Source organism: Mchenga conophoros, linkage group LG18 (assembly GCF_057382185.1).
Source record: "Mchenga conophoros isolate Kocher_MC1m ecotype Shallow Benthic linkage group LG18, M_conophoros_male_GT1.1, whole genome shotgun sequence".
In the NCBI taxonomy this organism is placed as follows: domain Eukaryota; kingdom Metazoa; phylum Chordata; class Actinopteri; order Cichliformes; family Cichlidae; genus Mchenga; species Mchenga conophoros.
This window is the reverse complement of record NC_140543.1, coordinates 12632030-12655674: the sequence shown is the minus strand read 5'-3', so window position 1 is coordinate 12655674 and position 23645 is coordinate 12632030. Positions and strand designations below refer to the sequence as shown.

The following is a 23645-nucleotide window of genomic DNA, read 5'->3' as shown; positions in this document are numbered from 1 at the left end:
GTACCATTCCTCTTATCTTGAGGGTGTTCAGAGCAAATTCTAAATGTCAGTGTGTTTCTTATAAGGGCGCTGTTGTACATGAAATATATTCTGTGTTGTCTCCAGGGGCATCTTTAACCAGGGTTATCTCTGTCTAAAATGTGGCCTGGGGGCTCATAAAGAGTGTCTGGGTCGACTGGGAGTCTGTGGGAGAACAGGTGAGAGAAAAACCTCTCAAACCAATTGTTTTGCTCAATCCCACATTTTGGGTGACCCTTGTCATCACCATCATGCCACAGTTTTGATTAAAAACACACAAAATATAAACATCTAAAAGGCAAAAAAAACCCATGAAGTCGACTGAGCACATTTGTGCTCCTTAGAGAAAGTCCTTTTAACAGTTTGGTCACTCTTTTGAGTTTTTTTCTGGTATAAAACACTCGTACCAGATTTGCAACTGTATAGAAAATTTACAGCCATGTGGATTTTCACAGTCATGTGAAAAATCTAAGTACACCTAAACTGCTGCTATAAGAATTAAGAGAGAAAGTAGAAGCCAGTTGCTGCTAATCAAAGGAACTTAATTAACTCATCATCTTTGTCTTAACACAATGCCACAATCTTCTCAGGGGTGGCAAATTCAAGGTCAAGATCAGACCGTTTAATACCCAAGAGAAATTTTGAAAAAACAAACCCAACCCAAAACAGAACCCCAAGAGACACATCTCAGAGACACATCACCTTTTTACGATTGGAAAAGACTAAATGAGTATGGCTCCTTTGGGAGAGTTGACAAGAAAAAGCACCTTTTCTCTAAAAAGAACATGGCAGCATGGCTTAGGTTTGTAACTTCTGGAGCGGTATCCTTTGGACAGACAAGATGGAGATGTTTGGCCATAATGCTGATGAAAATGATGAAATGACCAAAACTGGGTCATCTAAGAGGACAATGATCCCCAGAACATGAGCAGATTTCCAATAGAATGGCTGAATAAGAAATGAAGTTGGCCCAGTCAAAGTGCAGACCTCAACCTGACTGAAATGCACAATCTCAGTGAACTGAAATAATGCTGTGAACAACAGGGAGCCAAAAATCCTCCACAATGATGTGAGATAAACCAGTCATTTAAAGTTGTTGCTGCTAAAGGTAGCTCTAAAGGCTACCGATTAATTCGATGTACTTAGTTTTTCACACACTGTTACTCCTCTGAAAAGGTACAGATTATTTCTCCCTGAAGGAAAATCTAAATTCTGTATTAGTAGCAAAGTAGCAAACAAAGTAGCAAATTACAAATATTTATATTACATATAATTATATATATTACATATATAATTGTTTGCTTCATTTAGTACTTGCTGAATCTTATTCCTATGTCTAGTTGTGGGCCTGTGTCACCATTCTGGTGCTGTAGTTTGAGTTCTTTACTCTCCTTGAATGCACAGGCTGGCTAAAGCTAGCTGAGGCCTTTGACAAGCCTTCTTAACAGAAGTGCTGTGGTCTTTATGCATTCAGAGGCATGATGAGGGCTAGCAGAGGTTGACAGCTGAGGTTGCATGTCAGAAAGCCACCACGCACTCATATTGTATTCCTCTCACTGTAGCTGTTCTTCACCTCACTGCAGAGCCTGTCAAGTTGAGACCCAAGGTAAGACCCGGTCTGTTTCTCTTCTGTGACTTAGACACTTAAGCTAACATAATTATGGAGACAGATGAACTGTAGCGCCGAGCACAAAAGCACTCTCATCTATGGACACATATAAGTGAGGAATGATTTTGTGCCCATGTAAACTGATATTCCAGTGAGTTGGTCATACTAGTGAACAGTTTACACTTGTTAAGTTGATAAAAGATGTTGGTATACAAATGTCAACTCCCTTTTGAAAACTTTGCTTAAGTGGTAATTTTATTGTTCCTCGTCTTGCAGCAACATTACACTGATTTAAAGACTCTCCTTAATTGAAAGACTTGTACAGAGTGTAGCGCCTACAATTTGAATGAAATACAAGGCAGAGCACTAGCATGTAACAGCTGTCCAATCACAGCAGCTGGTGTATCTCGCCAGTTTAGTCTTTATTGACTATTTAGATGGCAGTCTTTATGTGTCAACTTTGAAACAGAGCCTCAATTAAGAAGTATAGGAGTCCATAGCTAAATCTGTGGCACGTAACAGCCAACTGTTTATGCAGAAAATCCTCAAAAATATCCTTAAATGGCCAAGTTTCATTCTCCTTCTTCAACTGCAATTGCAGAATAAAGACATTGTGTCCACATAATTTGCAGACAATCTATTGTAGTCATAACAAGGATAAAATAATACAATATTTATGTCTTTTACAGTTTTTATTTGGTTATTATACTAAAAAGATGAAACCTTGACAATTTACTCTTGATTTCCGTCTTTAACTTTTCATATTGTTTAACTAACCACCTTAAAAATAGAACACTCACAGAATGATGTATTAAGAATGTGACTCACTGTGCAGGTCAGGCTGATCCTACACAGGGAGTAAGAAACCTCTACCTCTATATTTATCAATCTTTTCCTTCCTCCATATTTCTTTCTTCCTTTCTTGGTTTCATGCTCTTTTCTCTCTCTTGCATCTTGCTTTCTCTTTCCATTCACAGGACAACACAACACCAGCGGACCCAGGTCAGTATGGCTTGACCACTTTTGTGAACCTGCTAAGGGCTTTACGTGGTACCTCTTAAGCTTCTTTCATCTCACTTCTGTAGCAAAACAGAAACGCAGACAGGATGAAAAGGAGATGGTTAGTCACAGGCCAGAGTGAGTTTTGTAACAGATAGAGGGTGGTTTAAAGCTAACCCTTCAATGCTGTGATTCGCTTTTGATCACATATCACTCAACTGAAATGCTTCTTTTTTTGGCCACAAAAAATCCTCAAGATTCTTCCTTAGAAATGCACTTCTGCACAAATACTCAAATCTATTTTGCTCACATGCATGCAGTGTTTAAAGGGAGGTAATGAACAGCAACAGTTTCCTCTTGACAAATATACTTAAGCAAGAATAACCAATGAATAATAGAATGCAGAAGAAATCCTTAACCAGACCACAGAAACCTCTTTCTCACTTCATGCCGTGATGCTTAAACTCTAGACAGCACCGAGATGAATTGGTGTGGGTGGAATCATTATGAGAACCATGGCAGGAGAAATGTCGGCAGAAAAACACTTCCAGCAGTCTATATGCCTCAGCCTCAACTGCTGAGCTGTGCCTTTGTGATAAATCAATTTCCATAAGGGCCTTTATGAGAAAGACATCTGTGCTTATTGTTCTTATTAAAAACATGAATGTGAGATATTCCATTCATCTGAGGTCAGAGCCAGCTAATAGTTTCCCCAGGCTGGTTTGCAAGGCAGTTGTGGCTGGAAGGGAGATGCGACTGAGAAGTCTAGATGTGTGAGTCAGGAGAGAGTAAGTGGCTGTGTCTTTTAAGTTGGCAGGGGTATTTAGTCTTAGCCTTAGCCCCGTGCTCATGGCTGTATTTGTCTGCCATGCCGTGGAAAGATTGGTACTGAGCCATTCAGGAATCAAAGAGATGAATTTCCTGCAATGGCAAATTGTTGCTTTTGAGAATAGTGACAGTATGATGGTTTAGGCTGTTATCAAAATTGACAGAATCCACTGTCATCAATTGTGTAGTTATGTACCTGTTACACATCAGGTTAGAGAATGTGCTTAAACCTTCAGGGTAAGAAGAATACAGGAAATTTATTTTGGGCATTTTAGTGGTGAAAGTGGATAAAATGATGGAATGGGTGGTTCACTTGAATTTCCCAAAAAAAAGGTGTATTTTCTCATATCTTTCACTGCATAGCCCAGGTCTGCTTGTTGAGCAATCAACCAAAAGCACCTTTTTCATGACATTTCTCGGTCATGTAGCTGCACTATTTATATCCCTTAAATAAAATGAATGATCACAATGTATTAGTTCTCTATGTTGCTCAAAAAAGTCACACAAAATGTTTCTAATTTTGAGTGTTAATGTCTTTACGCTCCCTGTCTGCTAGGTTTGCCCAGGATGGTTGTGATCAGAGACTACAGTGGCATCCCCTCTTCTCAGTGTGCGCCCCCACTGAGCATTCACGTGGGGGATATCATTGAACTGATGTTTGCCGACTTGCACAGCTCTTGGTGGCAGGTGCGTGTCACTCAGCTCAACCTTGTTTTATCTCAACATCTGTGACTCTATGAAAAAGTAACATGTTATGGCTGACTAGGTTTGGTGTGGTGCACGCAATGTCTTTGCACTGTCATGACTTTGAATCTGTGCTGTATGTTACATCTTCCTTTAATGCTGGATGATGCCGTTAGGTGACAGAAAAGCTTTCAAAAATGTAGATTAATGTGGTGACTTCAACAATTTATCTCCCTTTGGCCGCCGTTTGCTATAAATCACTAATTGCATTGTTGTTGTTCATCACATCGGGTGTCCTATCAGGTGAGCCGCAAATGTGACAGTATGATGAGGTCAGCTCCAATTAAAAATATCAGCTGAAGATTTGTATGAGCTTCACTGGACCCCTGTTACATTACAAACGGGTTATTTGGCTGTTCTTTCACTCTTTAGATTGAATTAGAGGCTACATCAGATGATCTAACCAATTAGTGGCTCCACTTGATTAATTGACTGCCACGGCGAAACAATAAAACGGCATACAGCTCAGGCTCTGGAGGACGTTCTAATGGTGGTGTGCACATTAACAACCATCTCACGAGGTCAGCCAGCGGTTGAGAGCATTTGACCTTTTCTATTTTTGAAGGGATGGCGATTTATCTGGGGTCTTCCGGCAGCCTCCTTAGCTTTTTCTCACTCTGCTTTATTTTGGTGCTAAAGCCTCATCCTTCTCCTCTGGTACAGGTCCAATCGTACTGCAGTCTTTGCCAACAGCGCAGCTGGAAGTAGGCAGTTAGCCCGATTTCCTGTGCTTCATGTTTCTCTCTGTTGTGACAGAGCACATAGTGGAGGGTGAGGACATGAATGCCATGAGACTTCATGTAAGCTGATAGAGCAGCGACCAGAATGTCATGCCACAGACCTGATGGCACTGCATTGTTTGCTACCATGGTAACCCTGCATGTTGGAAGGGGATAATCACAGGAATTATCTGATAAAACACATTTGTGTATTCCTGAGCTCTGCATAATGATAATGTAAATAGCTTAACTAAAAGCTGTCCTGTTGACTTTATAACCAACAGTGGAGCAGTATTTGATAAGCGGATTCCTGTTATGTTTGTATCATTTTTTTTCCATTGGTTTAAATATGAAGCTGGTTTCCACACATGCACTGACACAGAATTTTTTAAAGCACTCTATGAAAGCAGGGAGAAGTGGCTACACAAGCAGTTTCCAGGTTTATCAACACCCGCCTTATTGTAATCAACCTTATTGTAATATGACTGTACAAGTTTTCAAGTGGTGTGAATGCATGTTTCAAGAAATTCTTTTACGGAAGTTTATCATCTATCAGGACTGTGTAGATTCATTGGCATCCTGGTATTGGCAGCCTTCAGAAATTGAAAAGAAAGAAACTGGACTTCTTTAGGGTTTTTTTTGCCTCTTATCCAAGAGGGGTTGGAGGAGGTTCTGAGGTGTGTTCTGTGAGCCAAAGTGTGAAAAAAGGCATGAGTCATTCCTGTCACCGGGGCTGACAGGTGAAACCACTGTAAGACATTGTCCCACTCCAGCATCACATGAGCTATTGAGGTCACCTTAGGCATAGTGTGAATAGGGGTTGACGTACTTGGGAAGGGATCTCAGAATTGGATTGCAGGTGGCTGATAGTTGGTGTCGTAAGCCATCACCTGTGTTCAATGCTGATCATTCACAGTGGATGTAGATGGCCTTTTTTACTGTTCTTTCAACCCATCTGCCATCTTTGTCCATCTTTGTCCATCTTTACTCTGAGGTCACCTCTCTGCCACCTGAACTACGGCCACCCTAGCTGAAGTTTGTCCTGTTAAGGTGGCTTTCTTATGTTGTGCCATGCATTTGTGCAGTCCCTGTTTGGTTTCTGCTATGTAGACGTCCAAACACTCCTCACTGCACTCAGCTCATAAACTGTTTTTTACCCTGTGTTTGGGCGTTCTGTCCTTGGGATGAACCAGTTTATGTCTGAGGCTGTTGCTCGGTCATAAAAATGCACCATATTGTCACACTTGGAGAACGTTTTTCTCTGACAAGCCTGCTACATAAGGGAGAGCAGATGAAATGAATGCTTGAACAAAATCAACACTGTAAAGAAGAATGGACCAAAATTCTTTCACAACAATGTGAGAAACTGATCAGTCACACAGAAATGATTATTTTGAGTTACTGTAGCTAAAGGTGGTTGTTTTGAATAATGATGTGGGCCTAGTTTTCCATGGGATAAATTCCTCTGGAACTTTTACCTCTGGGCCATTCTGGTTATCTGGCATTCTGCATGCAGCAAGGATCAGTTAACCACGCTCATTCATTTCAACACTATGTCGATCAGCCTTTTATTCTGTTCTTCTTCTTCTTCTTCTTGTTATTATTAACTATATAGCCTCAAAATGTTTATTTTTGCCTCTGTTACTTTTTACATTTGAAGAAGAGGTCTGTGATACCTATAATAAAAGAAGGAATAGAAGGTTTTGTTTTCAGTAAGTTTGTGAGGTCTTACAGTCACACACTACATTTTGGAAAGAAACCCTGAATCCTAACAAAGTCATGTTTGCTTACAATGAAAACTCCACAGGGTATCTTTAATCTCCAATGTCCCCAGTGGCGCCAGAGGATGGAATTACAGAACATTGAGAATTCATATCCCCTGTTACCCAGAAGGCAATTATCCCCCATCCCACTGGCAGAACAATACAATCAATCACTGTAATTTCATTTGATCCCTTGGCTCCTGCCTGTTTATGCCAACAGAGTAATAAGTTTAATCTTTATCATACGCTTATCGAAAGCATAACAAATAGAGAAGGGCTCTCAAAAAACCTTTGATGAAATGTTATTACACAGAATGAATCATAGAGATGGGTAAAGATTTGCTTTCCAATCTAGTTACTTTCGGGGCTTGCACGGTCGCAAAAAGCATTTTATACTCTAATAAGGAGGAGTGAGTAGGAAAGCATAAATGGGGCAGGAAGGCGAATGAAGAGCTCCACATGCCTTCACCACTCAACGTCTTCTCAGATTGGCTCAATGGACTTCAAATTGACCTCTAACTTGGAACTGGAAACTCAGATTATCTTCAGCTTAATGCTGATGCATATTCTTATTACTGTCTGCCAGACAATGTACATAATAGAGAAACAAGGTTATACAATAAACTAAACAATCCAAGTAGAGACAAGTCTATGTAAAAAAAACAACAACAAGTAATTTGTTTGACCAAATTGGTTTATTTAACTGGACAACAAAAGTCTGTTACTCCATGTTTGCTGGAGGAATTAATGATTTCACATAAAGCCTGTTGCTTCAGGCGGGTTAGCTAAAATGCAATTGTGAGTCTTTAGCACCAACCCAAGAGATCACGCTGTTTGGATATTCAAAGACCAGAATAAGATCCATTATTTAGTGTTAAACGAGGCTCTTGTTTTGATGCAGTACAAATCTAACTGCCGGCAGAGTTTGAACCATAATTAACTCGGGCTACAAATTAGATGCAGTGCTTGTTGTGTGCTAATTGCTGAGGATTTATTGAGGCAAGAGTGGGAGGGGAAGAGAAAAGGAAGAGAAGGAGAGAGAGAGAGGTGCAGTTGCTCCCAGACAAATATAATGCGATTAACAAGCGGTTGCCTTTGCAGGGCAAAAATCTGGCTACAAGCAAGATTGGCTTCTTTCCAAGCGATGCTGTGAGGCCTTGCCCGTGTGTAAGTGTGCATGTTTATTGTGATCAATAAGACAAATTTAGTATCATTACAATGCATTCAGTGTATTGATGTTTTGGCAGAAGAATGTAGTGCTTTTATATTGCAGTTTTCTCACTGTAGAAGATGGATTTTAGCTATTAGATATGCCTTGAATATCACATAAATGACCTCTACCTTCTGATCTGACTCAATCAAAACTCAAAATAACCACAATTATTTTTCTATGCCAGGTTCCAAAACCTGTCGATTATTCTGCCCAGCTCTGGTAAGTGGCAAAAATAAATGTCTAAGGATGGCCACAGTTCATTCTTACTCCAGATTATAGATAATGTTGGCTATACATTGACTATGACAATGCATTGTGAGTGGATCAGTGCAATTACAGTAGCTGTTTATGGATGTTGAGGTTTGCAGGGCCTATGGAAAGATGCCAAGCTGAGGTCGCCCTCTTGGACCGGGAAAACAGCACGTATCTGATTCGGCACAGGAGTAAAGAGTGCACTGAATATGCAATCAGCATAAAGTAAGTGACATCTTGCTTTCTATTTATTTTCTCCGACATTTTTCACTCTTTTACCAAAAAAATAAAAATGAAATTAACACAACACATGCAGTCAGCACCAGTCTTGTGGGCAAAAACACCTTCTTGCGAGAGACGGATGGTGGGAATAATTCAAGAAAACAAAATGCCCACATGCAAATAACTCAGAAAACAAACAATTCATCAAATGTTGAAGTGGATGGGCTGCAGCAGAAGGAGATCATGCTATGTTCCAGTCGTCACTGCAAAATAAGTTGTAGTGACAGCAGCATCTAGTAACTGAAGATTGACAAAAAAAAATCATGTCTGGTGTAATGAGTCACAGTTTATACTGAAGTGCAAACGTTTGGAAAAGCAGTGTCGCTTCTAAAGGTCTAAAATGAGAAAAGAAACATTTCTTAGGGTTTGTTCTAGCAATATAAACCTATTTGGTCCAAGTTTTGAAGTGTCTGCTTTCACCCTAATTTTCTAACAAGCTTCTAAATGTTGACAAAATAGTTGGGAGAAAACATACTGTTCCCAGTCCTCCTAGTATGTAAATGCATCAGTGCTGACTGTTGAGGTAGCTAATTTCCTAAGAGACCATCTTATCAACGAAAAAATTTCACTATTCTTGACACAAGCATCCAACAAATTAAAAATTCATTTTCACAGTGAAAAAAAATCCTTCACCCAGCAAAAAGTGCTGCCGTTTGCTCTACAGGCGTGAAGAAATAAAACTGAATTCATTAAATCCTGTTGTTGCTTTGTTGGTTAAAATTGGAAGAGTTTCGTCCTGGGGGATTTTTCTATAACGCTGTCTCTCGCTGAAATGGATCCAGGGATGCATCTTGTTATGGTTTTACACAGTTACTTAATTTTGCACTTTAGTGCGTTTGTGGGTTAAATTTCATCAGTTTATTTCATGCAACAGTTATTATTCAAGGTTACGCTAAACTGCATTTGCCATTGTTGTGGTTTATTTTACAACTTTTCTATAAGGACAACAATTAATTAAACTTGGCCCTTCTCTAGTTATATAATTATAAATTTATATAATAAAATAAGGTCAAGTTAGAGCTTACTGGTCTCTTAATTAGAAATATAGTACTTGCAGTACTTAGAAATATAGTACTGGAGATAGATAAATGAGTAAATACAAAATAAAGCTTTCAAAATGATGATTTCATGTTGTAACAGAATAAAGCCATCCAAATCTATCTGCCCCTATGTGAAAAAGTAATTATCCACTAAATTTGCAGAGGGTGGCACAATCTGGAATCAAGTGTTTGCGATATCTGGCAATGAGTCTTTCACATCACTGTGGAGGAATTTTGGCCCACTCTTCTCGGCACATTCGTTTTAATTCAGTCACACTGCAGAGTTTTTGAACATGAACGGCCTGTTTAACATCAAAACAAAGCCTTTCAATCTGATTTAAGTCTGGCCACTCCAAAACCTCAATTCTTTTATTTTTGCCATTCAAAGGTCAACTTGCTGGTGTGTTTTGAATCATTGTCTTGCTGCATAACTCAAGTGCGCCAGAGCTTCAAGCCACAAACTGATGGCCGGACATTGTCATTCAGGATTTTGTGTTAGAGAGCAGAATTTATGGTTTAAGTAATTAAAGCAAGTCGTGTCAGTCCTAAAGCAGCAAAGCAGCCATAGACCATCACATAACCACCATGTTAGACTATGGGTATAACATTGTTTTTAATAAATGCTGTATTAGTGTTATACCAGATGTAATGGGACCCAAACTTTCCAAAGTTAAACTTTTGTCTCATCAGTCCATAGAATATTTTCCCAAAAGTCTTGTAGCTCATCAAGATGTTTTTCAGCAAATTTGAGTCGAACCTTAGTGTTTATATTGGTTCGTGGTGGAGTGGTTTTACCTTGAATCTCTCCCATGAATGCTGTTTTCCCCAGCGTCTTCCTTATTGTTGAATCACAAAAACTTTAACTGAGCCAAGCGAGGCTTGCAGTTATTGTTCTATTTAAGTGAATCAGCAGGTGTGGGAGTAACCAGGCCTGGGTGTGGCTAATGAAATTGAACTCAGATTTCCAAACAACCAAGTTAATCACAGTTATTTCATTATTTAACAAGGGGAGCAATTACTTTTTTGCATTTTTAACCAGGTAGGTTTGTATGGCTTTTTCCCCTTAATGAATGAAATCATCATTGAATAGCTGCATTTTGTATTTGTACTCTGATTCTCAAATGCCTGTAATTGTGACAATATAGAGTTAGATTAACAATGTTCCTTGAAAGACACATTTTTCAATTGTCACTGCTAAAGTACAAAATTCTCAAAACTTTTCTAGTTTTAGTTAAAAACATTTTTTGGTGAAGGAGACCTTGTCCGGCATTTGCACATCATGCCTAAAGTTTGTAGAAGTTCATTTTTGTTATTGTATGACAGTTATTCAACTGAATATAGCATGGGAAAGAGGGGGAATCGAATAGTCTATTTCACCATCTGTCTCAGACGTATATTCAACGAAAACTTGATAGCGTTGCATCAGACTGTTTGATGCTCTTCAGTTATCAGTCTGTGTATTTCAAAAGATGGCTAGAAACACACTTGAGTTGTAGATAAAACATACTTCCCTTAAGGCCTCAACAAATGACTGCTTTATCTACAAGATGAGTGCCTGCGTACTCCTCTTTTCAAATACAGCCCTGCCCATTTAACTAGTGAATACGTTTCAGGGCACATCAAAGCTTGTTCACTCTGTTAAAAAAGAAAGGACTATCGAGTCCCTCTGACCTGCCATGATGGCTCCAAGAGATTATAACAAGTGAAGGTGCACTCTGAAATAGTGTTTGGATGTTAAGACTATTCAGACTGTGACACACCATTCCAGCCCATTTGGTTTGGTGGACTCATACCGTTCCTCATTCAAAGCTTTGATGTACAGGGCCAGTTTCTGAACACTCCAATCCTAATTGCCTGTCTCAATGCTTAAGATCATTATCAGGATGGCCATTTGAGATAATGGAGCTTTACACAGAGAGCTGCTACTAATCAACTGGAACTGTCTGGTGTCAAACACTACAAGCGGTCAGTTTGTGTGTGCTGAATGCTGTTTGCATGTGTGTAACACCTTGGGAGCCTTTACGAGGGAAGGAAACATCTTGCCTTCACCAAACGGGTTATCTGTCTCTGTGTGTTAGGCACCCTATGACTGCAAATCAGTAACATGTTACTTACAGTACAGTCATACATTTAGTACATCCATACAGTCGTACATGCAACTTGAAAATATTCTTTTCATTGGTTATACACTGCACTGAGAGATTTTCAGTCTGCCTTCGTTTAATATTAAGGACATGTTAGATACAGCACACTACAGGAAATGGCTCAAACTCCCAACTTACTTTCACTACCACTTCAAACACTCCTACATTAAAACATAGAACTATATATAGTATTATAATCTCAAATAGATGCAGTGTTTTATTGAAACGTTTGCAAACATACATGGGAATACAGTCTACAAGGCAAAAAAAAGGTTTGTCCAATTTTAACAAGCTAGAGACCACACTTATTCTTCAACAAAGCCTGAACTATCATACGCAGGCTTTCTTGTATATTCTTTAAGTAGTCTCCAGGAATAGTTGTCCATGCCTCTTGAAGGACATTTAAAGCTCTTCTTCTTCTTTTTACATCACATTAATGTTGAGGTCCTAGCACCGGGGAGCCCAATCCATGGTAGATCACATTCAATTGTTTGTTTTTTCTATCCAGGTCTTCTTTTGCTGCATTGGCAGTGTGTTCGGGGTTATTGTCATGCTAGAAGTTTATCAATCAGATACTTTCCAGATGGTATTACACACCGAATCAAAATCTGACAATAGTTTCTACATTTATAATTTCATCACTTTTGTCAAGATCATCAAAATTTGACTTAAGTGCAACTCCAAGCCATGACTGTAGCATTTGTCCTCTGTCGTACTCTTTTCAGTACATACTGTATGATAACTATGCAGCAAAAATGTAAAGTTTTGATTCATCAGTCCATAAGACCTGGCCAGTGATTTTTCAGTCCAGTTCTGTGTAATTTGCCATACTTCAGCCTGTTTCCTTTAATTAGGAAACGCTTCTTAACAGCTGCTCTTTGACTAAGATTCAATGTTATATGACGTAGTAAAAAATATACAAACAAAAAGCATTCCTCTGAAAGCGGTCAGGTTCAAAGACTGCACTGAAAATGAATGAATAAATGAACCTTGGACAGCTGTTGAAAAATATAAAGAAATGAGAGATGGCTCAAGACTTTTGCACAGCACTGAGTGATGATTTAGTCGTTTAATCCACAATATCACTCAATTGCAACTGTTATGTTTTACATTTGGTTGTGATGCAATTGTACTAACTTTCAGTGTGGCAAACACACCAAGTCCATACAATCAGCAGCAGTAATTAGGCAACTCTATTGCAGAATTCACATTCCTTAGTAAAAAGAGCCCATACGGAAAAGAAATAGTAAAAACTTATATGTGATTACTCATGAAAGTGGCCACTTTCATGAGTAAATCATATAAGGCTTACATGATTTACTCATGAAAGTGGCCACTTTCGCATTACTTTCATACATTGTTTTAGTAAGTATCCAAAACATACAAGTTTCATTATATAATTTTTCAAGGGATCTTATATCTGTTTTCACACTTATATGCTTTTCATACAAGTTTCACACAAGACAGATACAAACTTTATAAGATTTACATATATCTTTTCCATATGGGAGGGCACGCTGTACTTTGGTATTATGGTGGCTGTCAAAAGCTGACACTCTTGTTATTCTGTCTATTTGTGACTGGCTGATTAGAAACTGTTACGGAGTATAATTTATGAGTAAAATAATTACTGTTGTCTAACCCTGAGCACAGTTGTGACACTGTTGTGTCAGCTAATGTATTTAAAGCTGGGGTAGGCAACATATTTTTGGCAGCACTGAACAAAGCCAGCACCGAACAAAGCCCCTGGCTTCATTTTTTAGTTTTTCTACATTTTTTGTGAATTATAATAAAAGGATCAGTCTAATTCTGGCATAATTTTGACTATACGGTGCTTTGGTAAGAGATAGAAATTGGCTCAGCATAGTAACCAACTCTCAGCATAGACAGACCTTAGTGACAGTTCATCATAGAGACTGGACTGATGCAGAAGCATGTCTACTTGATTAACAACCCATGTCTTATTCATCCTCCACAGGTTCAATGATAAAGTCAAGCACATTAAGATTCTGACCAAGGATGGAGGCTTTTACATTGCCGAGAGTCGGGTTTTCAAAACTGTGCAGGTAATGGCTTTATCTTTCTATGGATTTTTGCAGCCTACAATCTGCTATAGCATTAATAAGCATAATCATTTTTACTTTCCACTATTTTTGCAGACCTCTCTTGAGAAAAATGCAATTTCCATACAAGTAAAAATGTACTTTTTAAAATTAAAATTATATAACTACCACTGGTTTATTTTGACATGTTTGTACCCACTTAGAAAGCCACAGGGACATGCTTTAAAGCTGTGGCTTTGTATCGCAGCAGCTGATATTCAAATGTATTCAGTGCTTGCACTTGACATTGGTGTAAAAAAAAAAACCATTGTGGTACGCTGGCCCATGGACACTTTCTCTGTAATACTCTCTGTATTTGCATTGCTTGTACTGTCAAGAATAATGAGCAGCTAACCTTTCAACTTGTCCTTGCATTCACTTCTATAGACTTGTGCACTATACAGTCTGTATTTTTATGGCTTAGCGGTGCTTTGGGTACATTTCTTTTTCTTGTGTGGTTGACACAGGACTTGGTGGAATACTACCAACAGCACTCTCTAAAGGAGGGTTTCAGCAGTCTCGACACCACTCTACAGCACCCCTACAGGGAACAGCCCAATGGAAACGTGCCCACGGCCATTACCAAGGTCGGGAGTGGTAAGTCTGCTTTGCAAACATTCAGGTTCCTTTCCTGATGGTATCTGTATGACAGGCTGAAAAGCTCCAAGTTCAGATCAGAGCTTTATCCAGTTGTAGCTGAAAGATATTCTGAGCGTTTGTTTTGACCTGTTTGGAGGACCAGAGGGTCAGACTTTTGCTACAACAGACCAGGTCAGATAAAGCAAGGCGAGTAGTATTTTTTTTTTCCCTGGGAAGTTTAGACCTGTCTTTATGATGGATATAGTCAGTGGTCTATATTTCCCATGCCATCTCATAGACACAATAAAACACTCTAAACCCCAAAACCATTTGCTGTAATCAGTTTCTCACCTACTACACAGTTTCTTACATTACAGTCAAGTCAGTGTACTATACACTCTTGCTTTATATATATATATAAACATGCTGACAAAGCAGTTGTTTCATTATTAGACACTTAAGTGTCTAATACCTCTGTCTTGATACCCAAGGCTGTCATATTCCTAACATTTGAGACATGTTAGAAACACTTAGTTCAGCATAATGAGCTAACATGATTCCCCTTGGAATAGCATAGCATAGACAGCAGCAGATTTATCTTCGAACCTCTTTTTTTTTTTTTGCTTGGTTGGTCTTCTCATGTCATTTAAGATTTAACTGCCTGATCGGTATATTTAATAGGCATGCCATTATGACCATCTGCCTAATATTGTATTGGTCCACCTTTTGCTGCCAAAACAGCCCTGACCCATTGACGTATGGACTTCACTAGACCCCTGAAGGTGTGTTGTTGTATGTAGCACCAAGAAGCTGCATTGCACACAACAAACTGCATTGCACTTTGTATTCTGACACCTTTCTATAAAAACCAGCATGAACTTTTTAGATTGTATGTTCAGTAAGCCTGTTAGGGTCCGCTTGGGTCCCATTGACGTAAATTTCGTCATCAGACAGCGAGCACGAGGGTCCATGTGACCGTCGGTGTGCCTGCCTGCTTTTTGTGACTGCACAGACTACTCCGTAGAGAATTTACATTATAGTACAACAACTACACATGTGCCCCAGGTGGCGGACTTCAAAGAAGTAGTCAGCAGTTGGCTCTCCAGCTGTCCTTGTCTGTATCAGCGGTGGTGTATAATCTAGGTTTTAAATGAAGAATATAAAAAACATGACTTCATTAATTGATTCTGTGCTAATTATTTGTTCAGTTTGTCTTCAGTGAAGAAGGAAGCATACACTAGAAGTAGAAAGTAGAAAATCGAAGTAGAAAATGTGGATAGACATTTGGAGGAAGCCCGGAGACGGAGAATAACAGCAGCAGAAGGCGAGAACAGGCGAGACAGAGAATGCAGTGCAAAAGATGATACGTTGTATTAACATGCATCCGGATACGTAATCTGGATAATGATGATGATTTACGCTGGCTATTAATAGCTGTTCTTGTTATGTTGATTTTACCCTCATTGTAAATGACTCACAGTTATAGATGACTAATTTGGAAAAAAAAACATTAAAATCCATTGATTTTGTGACATTCATGGCCACCTATATGTGATCTACTTCTATTCTAATTGTTATTTATTCTGTGTGTATTTGTGCGTCAAGTTAATCTGTGTATGTTTTCATCCTATACATCTTACTGCATCTTAATAGATGCAAAGAGAGGCAAAGAGTACAAAGGGATGTGGAGTCAGAGAGATAGGAGAGGAAAACACAAAAGAGAGTCAGAGACAGCGAGTGAGAGAAATATAAAAGAGCCTCTGTAGCTCACCAGGCTTGGGAAAGCGAGGTCCCAGTTAGAGCCCAGTGCCCGAGGCAAGCACCAGGAGCCTGCTACTCCAAACGTCACACTCCGCACTCTGCTCAGCTCTGAGATGGCTTCACAATTTTCCTGACAGGACATGACATTTTACTTGGGCTTGCCGTGGAAAAAAAACCTGTGACAGCCGCCTGCTGACACACACCTGGGGGATACCCCTGGTCCAACCGAGAGACCGTGACTGTTTCCGCAAAAGTGGGAAAAGTTTGCAAATATGATCTGATGTAAAAGAGCAGGAAGCAGCTGGAGGTAAACTGTCTTAACTTAAAGAAAGGTGTATGTGTAAACAACCATAGCTGCCGCAAGAGTGGCAGAGGCAAGCAACTGAACACAGGAACAAAGTCAAAGTTAGCCCTTTGTGTCTTTTCGGATGTAAAATTCTGCTACATCCTTGTCCCTCTCACTCCTTTGTCAGCATCGGTCTCCTAGCGCATCAAGCTTCAAAGCAGCTCTGCAAGAGCCGTGTTTGTGCATTGCTGCCATTCACCGCGCCGCTGTCTCTGAAAAACTCTTGACAGACCTGCCGTTGCCTCATTGCATTCTGGGATAGATTATTATTGCCTTAAGTCGTCCACCCCCATAGACAGACTTAGAGTGGGCACCGTATTCTCTGTCTGGTAAACAGCCTCTGTGGAAAGACAGATGTCATGCCAAAACAACAACAATCTCAAAACAGACACCTCATAGCAAAGAAAATAGAATGCAAGGCTGAGTAAACAATCACAAGATGCAGAACTACTGTAAAGCCATCAAAACTCTGGAGTAATTTGCTTGGAAAAACCCCAGCTAGAATTTTTAATTAAGTCTGACTGAGTGCATTTCCCTGTGTGTGTGAAAGCTGGAGTTGGGAACTAATTAGCAATGCAATGATCTTGTGTTGTCTGTCAGGGTAATCATTTTGTCTAACTTTTACTGGGACACCGGAGTCTGTTATCTTATATCAATATCATTAAATTTGATGTATAATGTCCTGAAAATATTTATGACAGAATTATTGAAAGAATTTTAAGATACTCAACTTGTGCATTCACCTGAAAACATCGAATACATCAGGCCTGCAATACATTTTCACAAGGTTTCTAGTATTCAGTTGCTGTAGCTTTGTGGTCATTTCTCTGGCCCACATTGATATAAATAGCATATTTTAAATAATAGAAACTCATGTCACCCTGTGCACGGTCCATGCACATATGTTCTTGTCTAAAAGAATCAAAAATATTTTCATGTAAAGTATAAATACTCATGCTATATTAGTATGTTAATAGTTGTGCGAACTCTGGTCAGACATTTGACGCATGTTGGTCTCTGCCTGTACGGTACAAAGAGAAGGCATGAAACCATACTGCTGTGCTGACGGGAATTGTTTTCTGAGCATGAGGGTCTGCTGGCTCAGGTGAGATTTCATATGGGAGCAGGAGCTCTTAGCTTTGCAGTGTGGAATCCCAGATGCTGCCTTGTCACAGCACCGTGCTTCTGCTCAGACGTATACTTACACACAAGCTGCCGCTGCTTTTTTAGTTGAAGCTGAAAAATTTGCTATTGCTGATTTTTATGCAGTGTAACCAGCACAAAGTTGAAGAAAGCCACATTATGTAGCCAAAAGTTTACATCCGAGACTTATTATTCAGCATAGTAAACCAAAAATGATGGACGTTAATAGGCAAAGGGATTCTTTACAGAAATTCCTACAACAAGTAGATCCATCTGTATACCAAAATAGTCTTTAGTATTCAGACCAGCAGTCCTGCTTATACCATCTCCAAATTAAGTGTCTCCCATCAATTTTTCATTTTCACTGGGTTAGGTCCTTTGGTGAAAAACACATTATCATTCATTTTATCCTGCTATATTAGTATGCCAAAGCAAACTAAATTATATATTCTGATTATTTTTGTTGAAGTTTTTCTCTTTTAGGATTGGACCACAATTAGAGAAGAAGTGGTAACCAAATAAAGGACTTTATACAGCATTTTGTGAAATATCTTGTAATGTCTTGATATGGCTGTGGCAGTTTTGGCAGTTCTGCGTAGGACTGCCACACTGTAGTGCTCCTGTCTCCACATTTTTATCCTGAATTAGGAATGATACTTTCTCAGACTTGTTTTTGCTACGTCAAAAGCACACAATTGTCTTAAATATTGGTCCATTGCCTACCACTGACATTTTGCTGAATTGGTACTGAGGCATAAAAAGCAACATATAAGTGTTTAAAAAAGTCATACCTATACTGACTTTCAGGCATCAAAACGCATTATAGGCTCACTCACTTAACCCACCTTACTGCGGTTTGTGCTGTGTAAGATTTTGTGCATGTGCCCGGGGCAGTAACAATTTGTCTGATGGTTTCACTGTTTTGCCCTCCTCTCTCACTGCGTATCCCCAACCTTATTTGCTTTTTTGCTTGTACTTTGACTTTGACAACTTTTACTCTTTCTCTCTCCTTTACCCTCACACAAACACGCTCTCTTTCTGTCAAACTTGTGTTTACTTTGCTTATGTTCTCTCTTTGCTCCCACTACGGCCTGAACCCCCTCCCATCACTCGCTTCGTTTCTCTGTAGTTTCTCCTGGCGGCTGCAGCTTTGTTCCTCCCTCCTCCTCGCCTTTCTGGTCAGGTACAGGTACAGCTTTTCTACTCTCTTTGAATTCCCCCCGCTGTATGTCCACATTTCCACGTTTCTAAAGATGAGCTGTCTTGTTTTCTTGTCTCTTTTAAATAATGCATTTTTTTCCTTGGTAATTACACAGAGTGTATAAGTCACCCCGTTGGGGAAAAACCCTCACATCAGTCTTCTGGAAATTAAATATCACAGATGTTATGAATTTCTGCCGGCTATGATATCTCCCATTTGGTCAAGATAACTGCAGAAATGTCAGCAAACCACTGGCAAAGAGCTGCAAAGCCACCATTGCTGGCATTTACATTTTACTACATCCAACAATAACACTATCAATTCAGCTAATTAAAAAGATGACATGCGCTTTTGTTTGTATGGTTTCACTTAATGAACTGTGACAAATATGTTACACAATAAAACAGTTAATTGAGCTTTAGTATCCATTAAAAGTTGTGACTTTAAGGCCAACAGTGGTGGTTACCCTCTTGAAATAATGAGTAAGGGCTCCCGAGTCAGAATAACTGGAGGTTTTTCACATTTTCGTGTTTCCAGCAAGACACGAATGCAAAAATTTTAGTTTATTAAGAATATTTAAGAATTAAATGATCTCTCTCTGTGCTTACTTTAAGCATGCGTGTGTGGAACTGAGCACCTGAGTTGTTGTGATGTGGGTTAACTTTGGATGTCTGTGTGCATGAGAGGATAGATGTATTCCTTTCGTCCAGCATATCTGCACAGTCGTGTCATCTGTGTTTTCAAAGATAAGGTAAACAAACCTATGCACAGCCGTGTTCACGTGTGATATGAGCCCTGACCTGCATGCGTAGGAACAAACTTGGATAACCTGATAAGTGCTGGATGCATCGCTTGAATTCACCTTTAACTTTTAATAAGATGAACACATGACCATGATAACCCAAGTTCTCTCATCCTGGCTGCGTGCTTGGACCCACCAAGCTGAGCTGTCGGATACATTTCTCCTCTCTCACCCGCGAACCTTAAGCATTATCTCATTTCTGCCTCTGCGGTTTTGCTTTTACATGAATCAAACCCATGAGTCAAGGCTTTTTAGAATCGCTGCCCTATCATTCTCACAAAATGACATAGTCAGTTTACTACGATTAATACCTGTGAGGAATATGTTTTATACTTAAAAAAAAAAGAAAAAAATCAATGAACCATAATAATTTTATATAGATGAACTGAATTTAGTTTGGCTCAAGTTCTCTCTTGATCCTTGTTAGTTAGTTTTCTTACAGTAAGTGAGCATGAAAGTTTAATCTCACCCTGAAAACAGCAGTACATCTGTAAACTTTGTCTTTAAATATTAAATTCAGCTTACATTTTTGTGAGGAGTGTAACTCTGATCTGTAAGTGTGATATTTCTTGCTGGATCAGTGTCAGCAGATGTTTTCACAGAGTCTAAGATAAGGTGAAATTTTGTAAATGGGTCCAAAAGTAATATAAGATCTCTCTCTGTTTCAGTCTTTTCTCCTAGAGTGGTGGGTTATGCAATTGCACGCTACGACTTCTGCTCCAGAGACACGCGGGAGCTTTCTCTGCAACAGGGAGACGTTATCACTATCTACACCAAGATGCCCAATGGGTGGTGGAAGGGAGTAGTCGGTGGCAGGGTATGTCTTTGACAAACTTGCTCTTTGCAGCTGGCAGGATTTTTTTTACTTGTTTCAAAGTGGGACAACAAATAAATATTTCACAAATATTTTGTATTAAAAATGAAATTAAAAAGGGTGAATCAGTAAATGGCTGTGTTTGGCAGGGAGCTTGTGAGTGTGCATGTCATGAAGGGTGAACCACTTCATCCATAGTTAAATGGAAAAAAGCTCCTTAGTTTTAATGGGACATGTCACATTGGCACAACAAAACGTCCGTCAGTTAATTTATTATTTTTTTTACCAGGTTTGTTTAGCCAAAGTATCAGTTGTTATGCATTTCGATGCACAACGACTCGCCACTAAATTTGCTCACATCTGAGTATGGCACTGCTTGTGAACACACTTCTCCAACCCTGCCATGCAGGCACAGTATCACAGTTACCACTCATCCTAGAGTTAACAATGAATTATCTCTTGTACTCACCTCCAAATTGTCAGAATTATTGACCCATCCTGATCAAGACTACATATAACAGTCTGTACATTGTGACAGGAGAAGAATTCTTCACAAGATCAGCGGAGGTCTGGTTGAATTTGAAATGCTGATCTAGATGCTACTTTTCTCTTCTTAGGTGGGATGGTTTCCCTCTACTTATGTGGAAGAGGAGGACTGACTTCGCTTGTTGGAACGTGTATTCAGCACCCATTCAGGCTGAAACCCTCCAGTGAACGCCATGCTGCTCTGCCACTGTCTGGGCCCACAGTCATATCTCTCTTTGATAAAAATCCAGAGACTTGGACACAAGAGGAGGTGGCAGTGCCCTTAAAAACCTTCTCCTGTCCTCTGACAGACTCTCACACAGAAATGTCAAATCACAGATTCCAGGAGCGTCATGCCATATCTTACCTCTACGCAGTCCTGTCTGCCCCTGCGGCCCACTGGGAAGTACATGTGCTGTGCCTAGATAACCCTCCCCCTTCCCTTCCTCTCCCACTCAACTTCTCTTATTATTGATGACTCCATCATCTGGTATGAGTCTTGCCTTTCGTTGTTGTCATGTATCGAGGTCAGCAAGGCTCAATCATCTAGCTGGACCACAGATTCTGCTTATAGTGCCCTGCTCAAGTACCAAATTAAAGTGAAAGTGTTGAGAAGTTTTTGACTCTTCCTGGAACACTATAGCCCTCATGGCTGTGTCGATATTTGCGTTCAGTTCTCTTTAATCTTGTTTTTTGCATTCCAAACTGCGTGGACACAAACCTTTGATAAAACTGTAACTGCCAAACTTTGAATTTGACCCTAATTTTAAAAAGGGGTGGAACATGGAGAAAAAGGATGGAACCATGATGGACTGATCTGTCAGTCAGTGGACCTGTGGACGCTGAAGTGATGCACATCTGCAGAGAAACAGCTGATTATGTGGCCATAGGACGCCACTGATAAAGCTACATCTCCCAAATTAGATTCCTGTCCTTTTAAATACTGTTTTATTTAAATAATCACCTCAACTTTAAGTGCAGCCTTCAATAAACATTGAGTTGATGAAAATCATTAAAAATCTGTTTAGCCTGAAAAGCTATAGTTTGACATTTTGAGAAATGTACTTATTTGCTCCTTTGGCAAAATTAGATGAGAAGGTTAATACCAGTCTGAATTTAGTCTGTTTAATATAAAGTATGAAACAGTCATTGGCATAAAGGCTCACTTATTGAGAGGTTAGAATTCATTTGTTCAATTTGTAATAAAGCAAAACTGTAAAACATTCAATGTGCGGTTTTACTTGTATATGTGTTGGACTTTCTTGTCAGTGGGGACTTTTTTATGTCTCTGTGGGTTGTCTGGCAAACCCATAGTGATGACGAGTGATGTTAGAGAACTTAAGAGGGGCTGGTAGGTGGGTATTGAAATCTCCATAGCAAGTTGGGTTATTGAAGCCAGTCTTTATGCTAAGCTAAGCTAACCTCCTTGTGGCTGCAGGTTCATATTTAGTGGAAAGACACAAGAGTTATCAGTCCTCTGTTACACTCACCAAGGAACTCTATAAGCATTTCCCAAAATATCAACCTATTCCAGCCGTGGTTATTCCTGGCCTACAAGACTACAAATGAATATGGCAACTTGTCACAGTGAAAAAGGTGGTTTCACAGTGTTCCCATTTGATGACACTAGAGCAAATATAATGCCCAGTACTCATACATTTTTAGACATCAAAGAGAAAAAGTGTATGCATAAAAGGAATTATAAAGCCAAATACATTTTAAAAGTACATGTGTGGTGTGGATAGGTCTACACTTCACTATGAGCTCCTTGATCTTTTGATCATTTACTGTGGAAACCAGAGAGCCCTTTTGCATTCCACGGATTTTGTGTTTACCTCAACTCTCTCTCTTTTTTTTTTTTTGGTTTCAGTATGAATGATTCAAGGGTGATGTAACTGCTGTTCACTGTAGAGCAAGGTAGCACAAGGGCGTTAAGTGATGCTGTTTTCCTTCAAACATTAATACCCCACTAACCATGTGTTTGACATAAATATTTAATAAAAGCACGCTCTTTGAATTGCACTTTTAAAATGGGATAGGCTATTATTCCCTCTTCGGACAAATGTTACATTGCAGGAACAAAGGCTCTGCGAGGTTGCATCACAAATCACAGCTGTGTCTGATATGGTTTTTGGAGGCGCAGTGGAGAACAGGCAGTGCTCAAATAATGTCCAAACAAACAGAACAGGGAAGACGACTGAAAACCGTTATGATGTAGGAACATGTAGATGTAGAACAGTATTTTTTTTTCTTTGCCACACTGAAATTTGGCACAAAATTGTACCCCCTTCAGCAAATTTGCATTGTACAGGCTAAAATTTGCAACATATTTCCTCTCTTGGAAATTATATTTGTTGATCCTTTGTCCTAAATTATTTATAACTTGAGCGCAATGGCTCAATTAAAGTAAAAGAATGTGACTGCAGGATTTCCAGTATTTGCAAATGCAAGGATTTTTTTGTACACTCGTCACATGCATGTATTTGTCATAACCATATAGTATATGTAAAAAAAAAAAGATATAGGCAGTATGATGTCGCACAGTGTTTTTGACCCTGCATTTTGAAGTCTTTTTAGCATTTTGTCTTGCTAAAGTTATTAAACATGGGAGTCTGCCAGGATTGATGGGCTTCTGCAGGCTGTAGCTCAGGTGGTAGAGCAGGTCATCTACTGATCGGAAGGTTGGTGGTTCGATTCCCGGCTTCCCCTAGTCTGCATGCCAAATATCCTTGGGCAAGATACTAACCCGAAATTGCTCTCC

General features: G+C 39.4%; 1 protein-coding gene across 2 annotated transcripts in view; it reads left to right on the top strand.

Moving 5' to 3' along the window:
- Window positions 1-23212, top strand: part of LOC146553327 (guanine nucleotide exchange factor VAV3-like) — a 50987-nt gene extending 27775 nt beyond the window's left edge. The window contains exons 17-28 of one of the 2 annotated variants that reach the window (XM_085254614.1): window positions 106-197; window positions 1581-1624; window positions 2605-2629; window positions 4011-4141; window positions 7782-7847; window positions 8078-8112; window positions 8254-8370; window positions 13590-13677; window positions 14181-14310; window positions 18672-18725; window positions 20214-20362; window positions 20977-23212. In XM_085254614.1, the coding sequence (XP_085110740.1) occupies window positions 106-197; window positions 1581-1624; window positions 2605-2629; window positions 4011-4141; window positions 7782-7847; window positions 8078-8112; window positions 8254-8370; window positions 13590-13677; window positions 14181-14310; window positions 18672-18725; window positions 20214-20362; window positions 20977-21018 (973 nt within the window). In that variant the 3' untranslated portion in view covers window positions 21019-23212. The remainder of the gene's footprint in view (window positions 1-105; window positions 198-1580; window positions 1625-2604; window positions 2630-4010; window positions 4142-7781; window positions 7848-8077; window positions 8113-8253; window positions 8371-13589; window positions 13678-14180; window positions 14311-18671; window positions 18726-20213; window positions 20363-20976) is intronic. The other variant, XM_085254615.1, reaches the window with a different exon arrangement.
- Window positions 23213-23645: the final 433 nt, after the last annotated feature.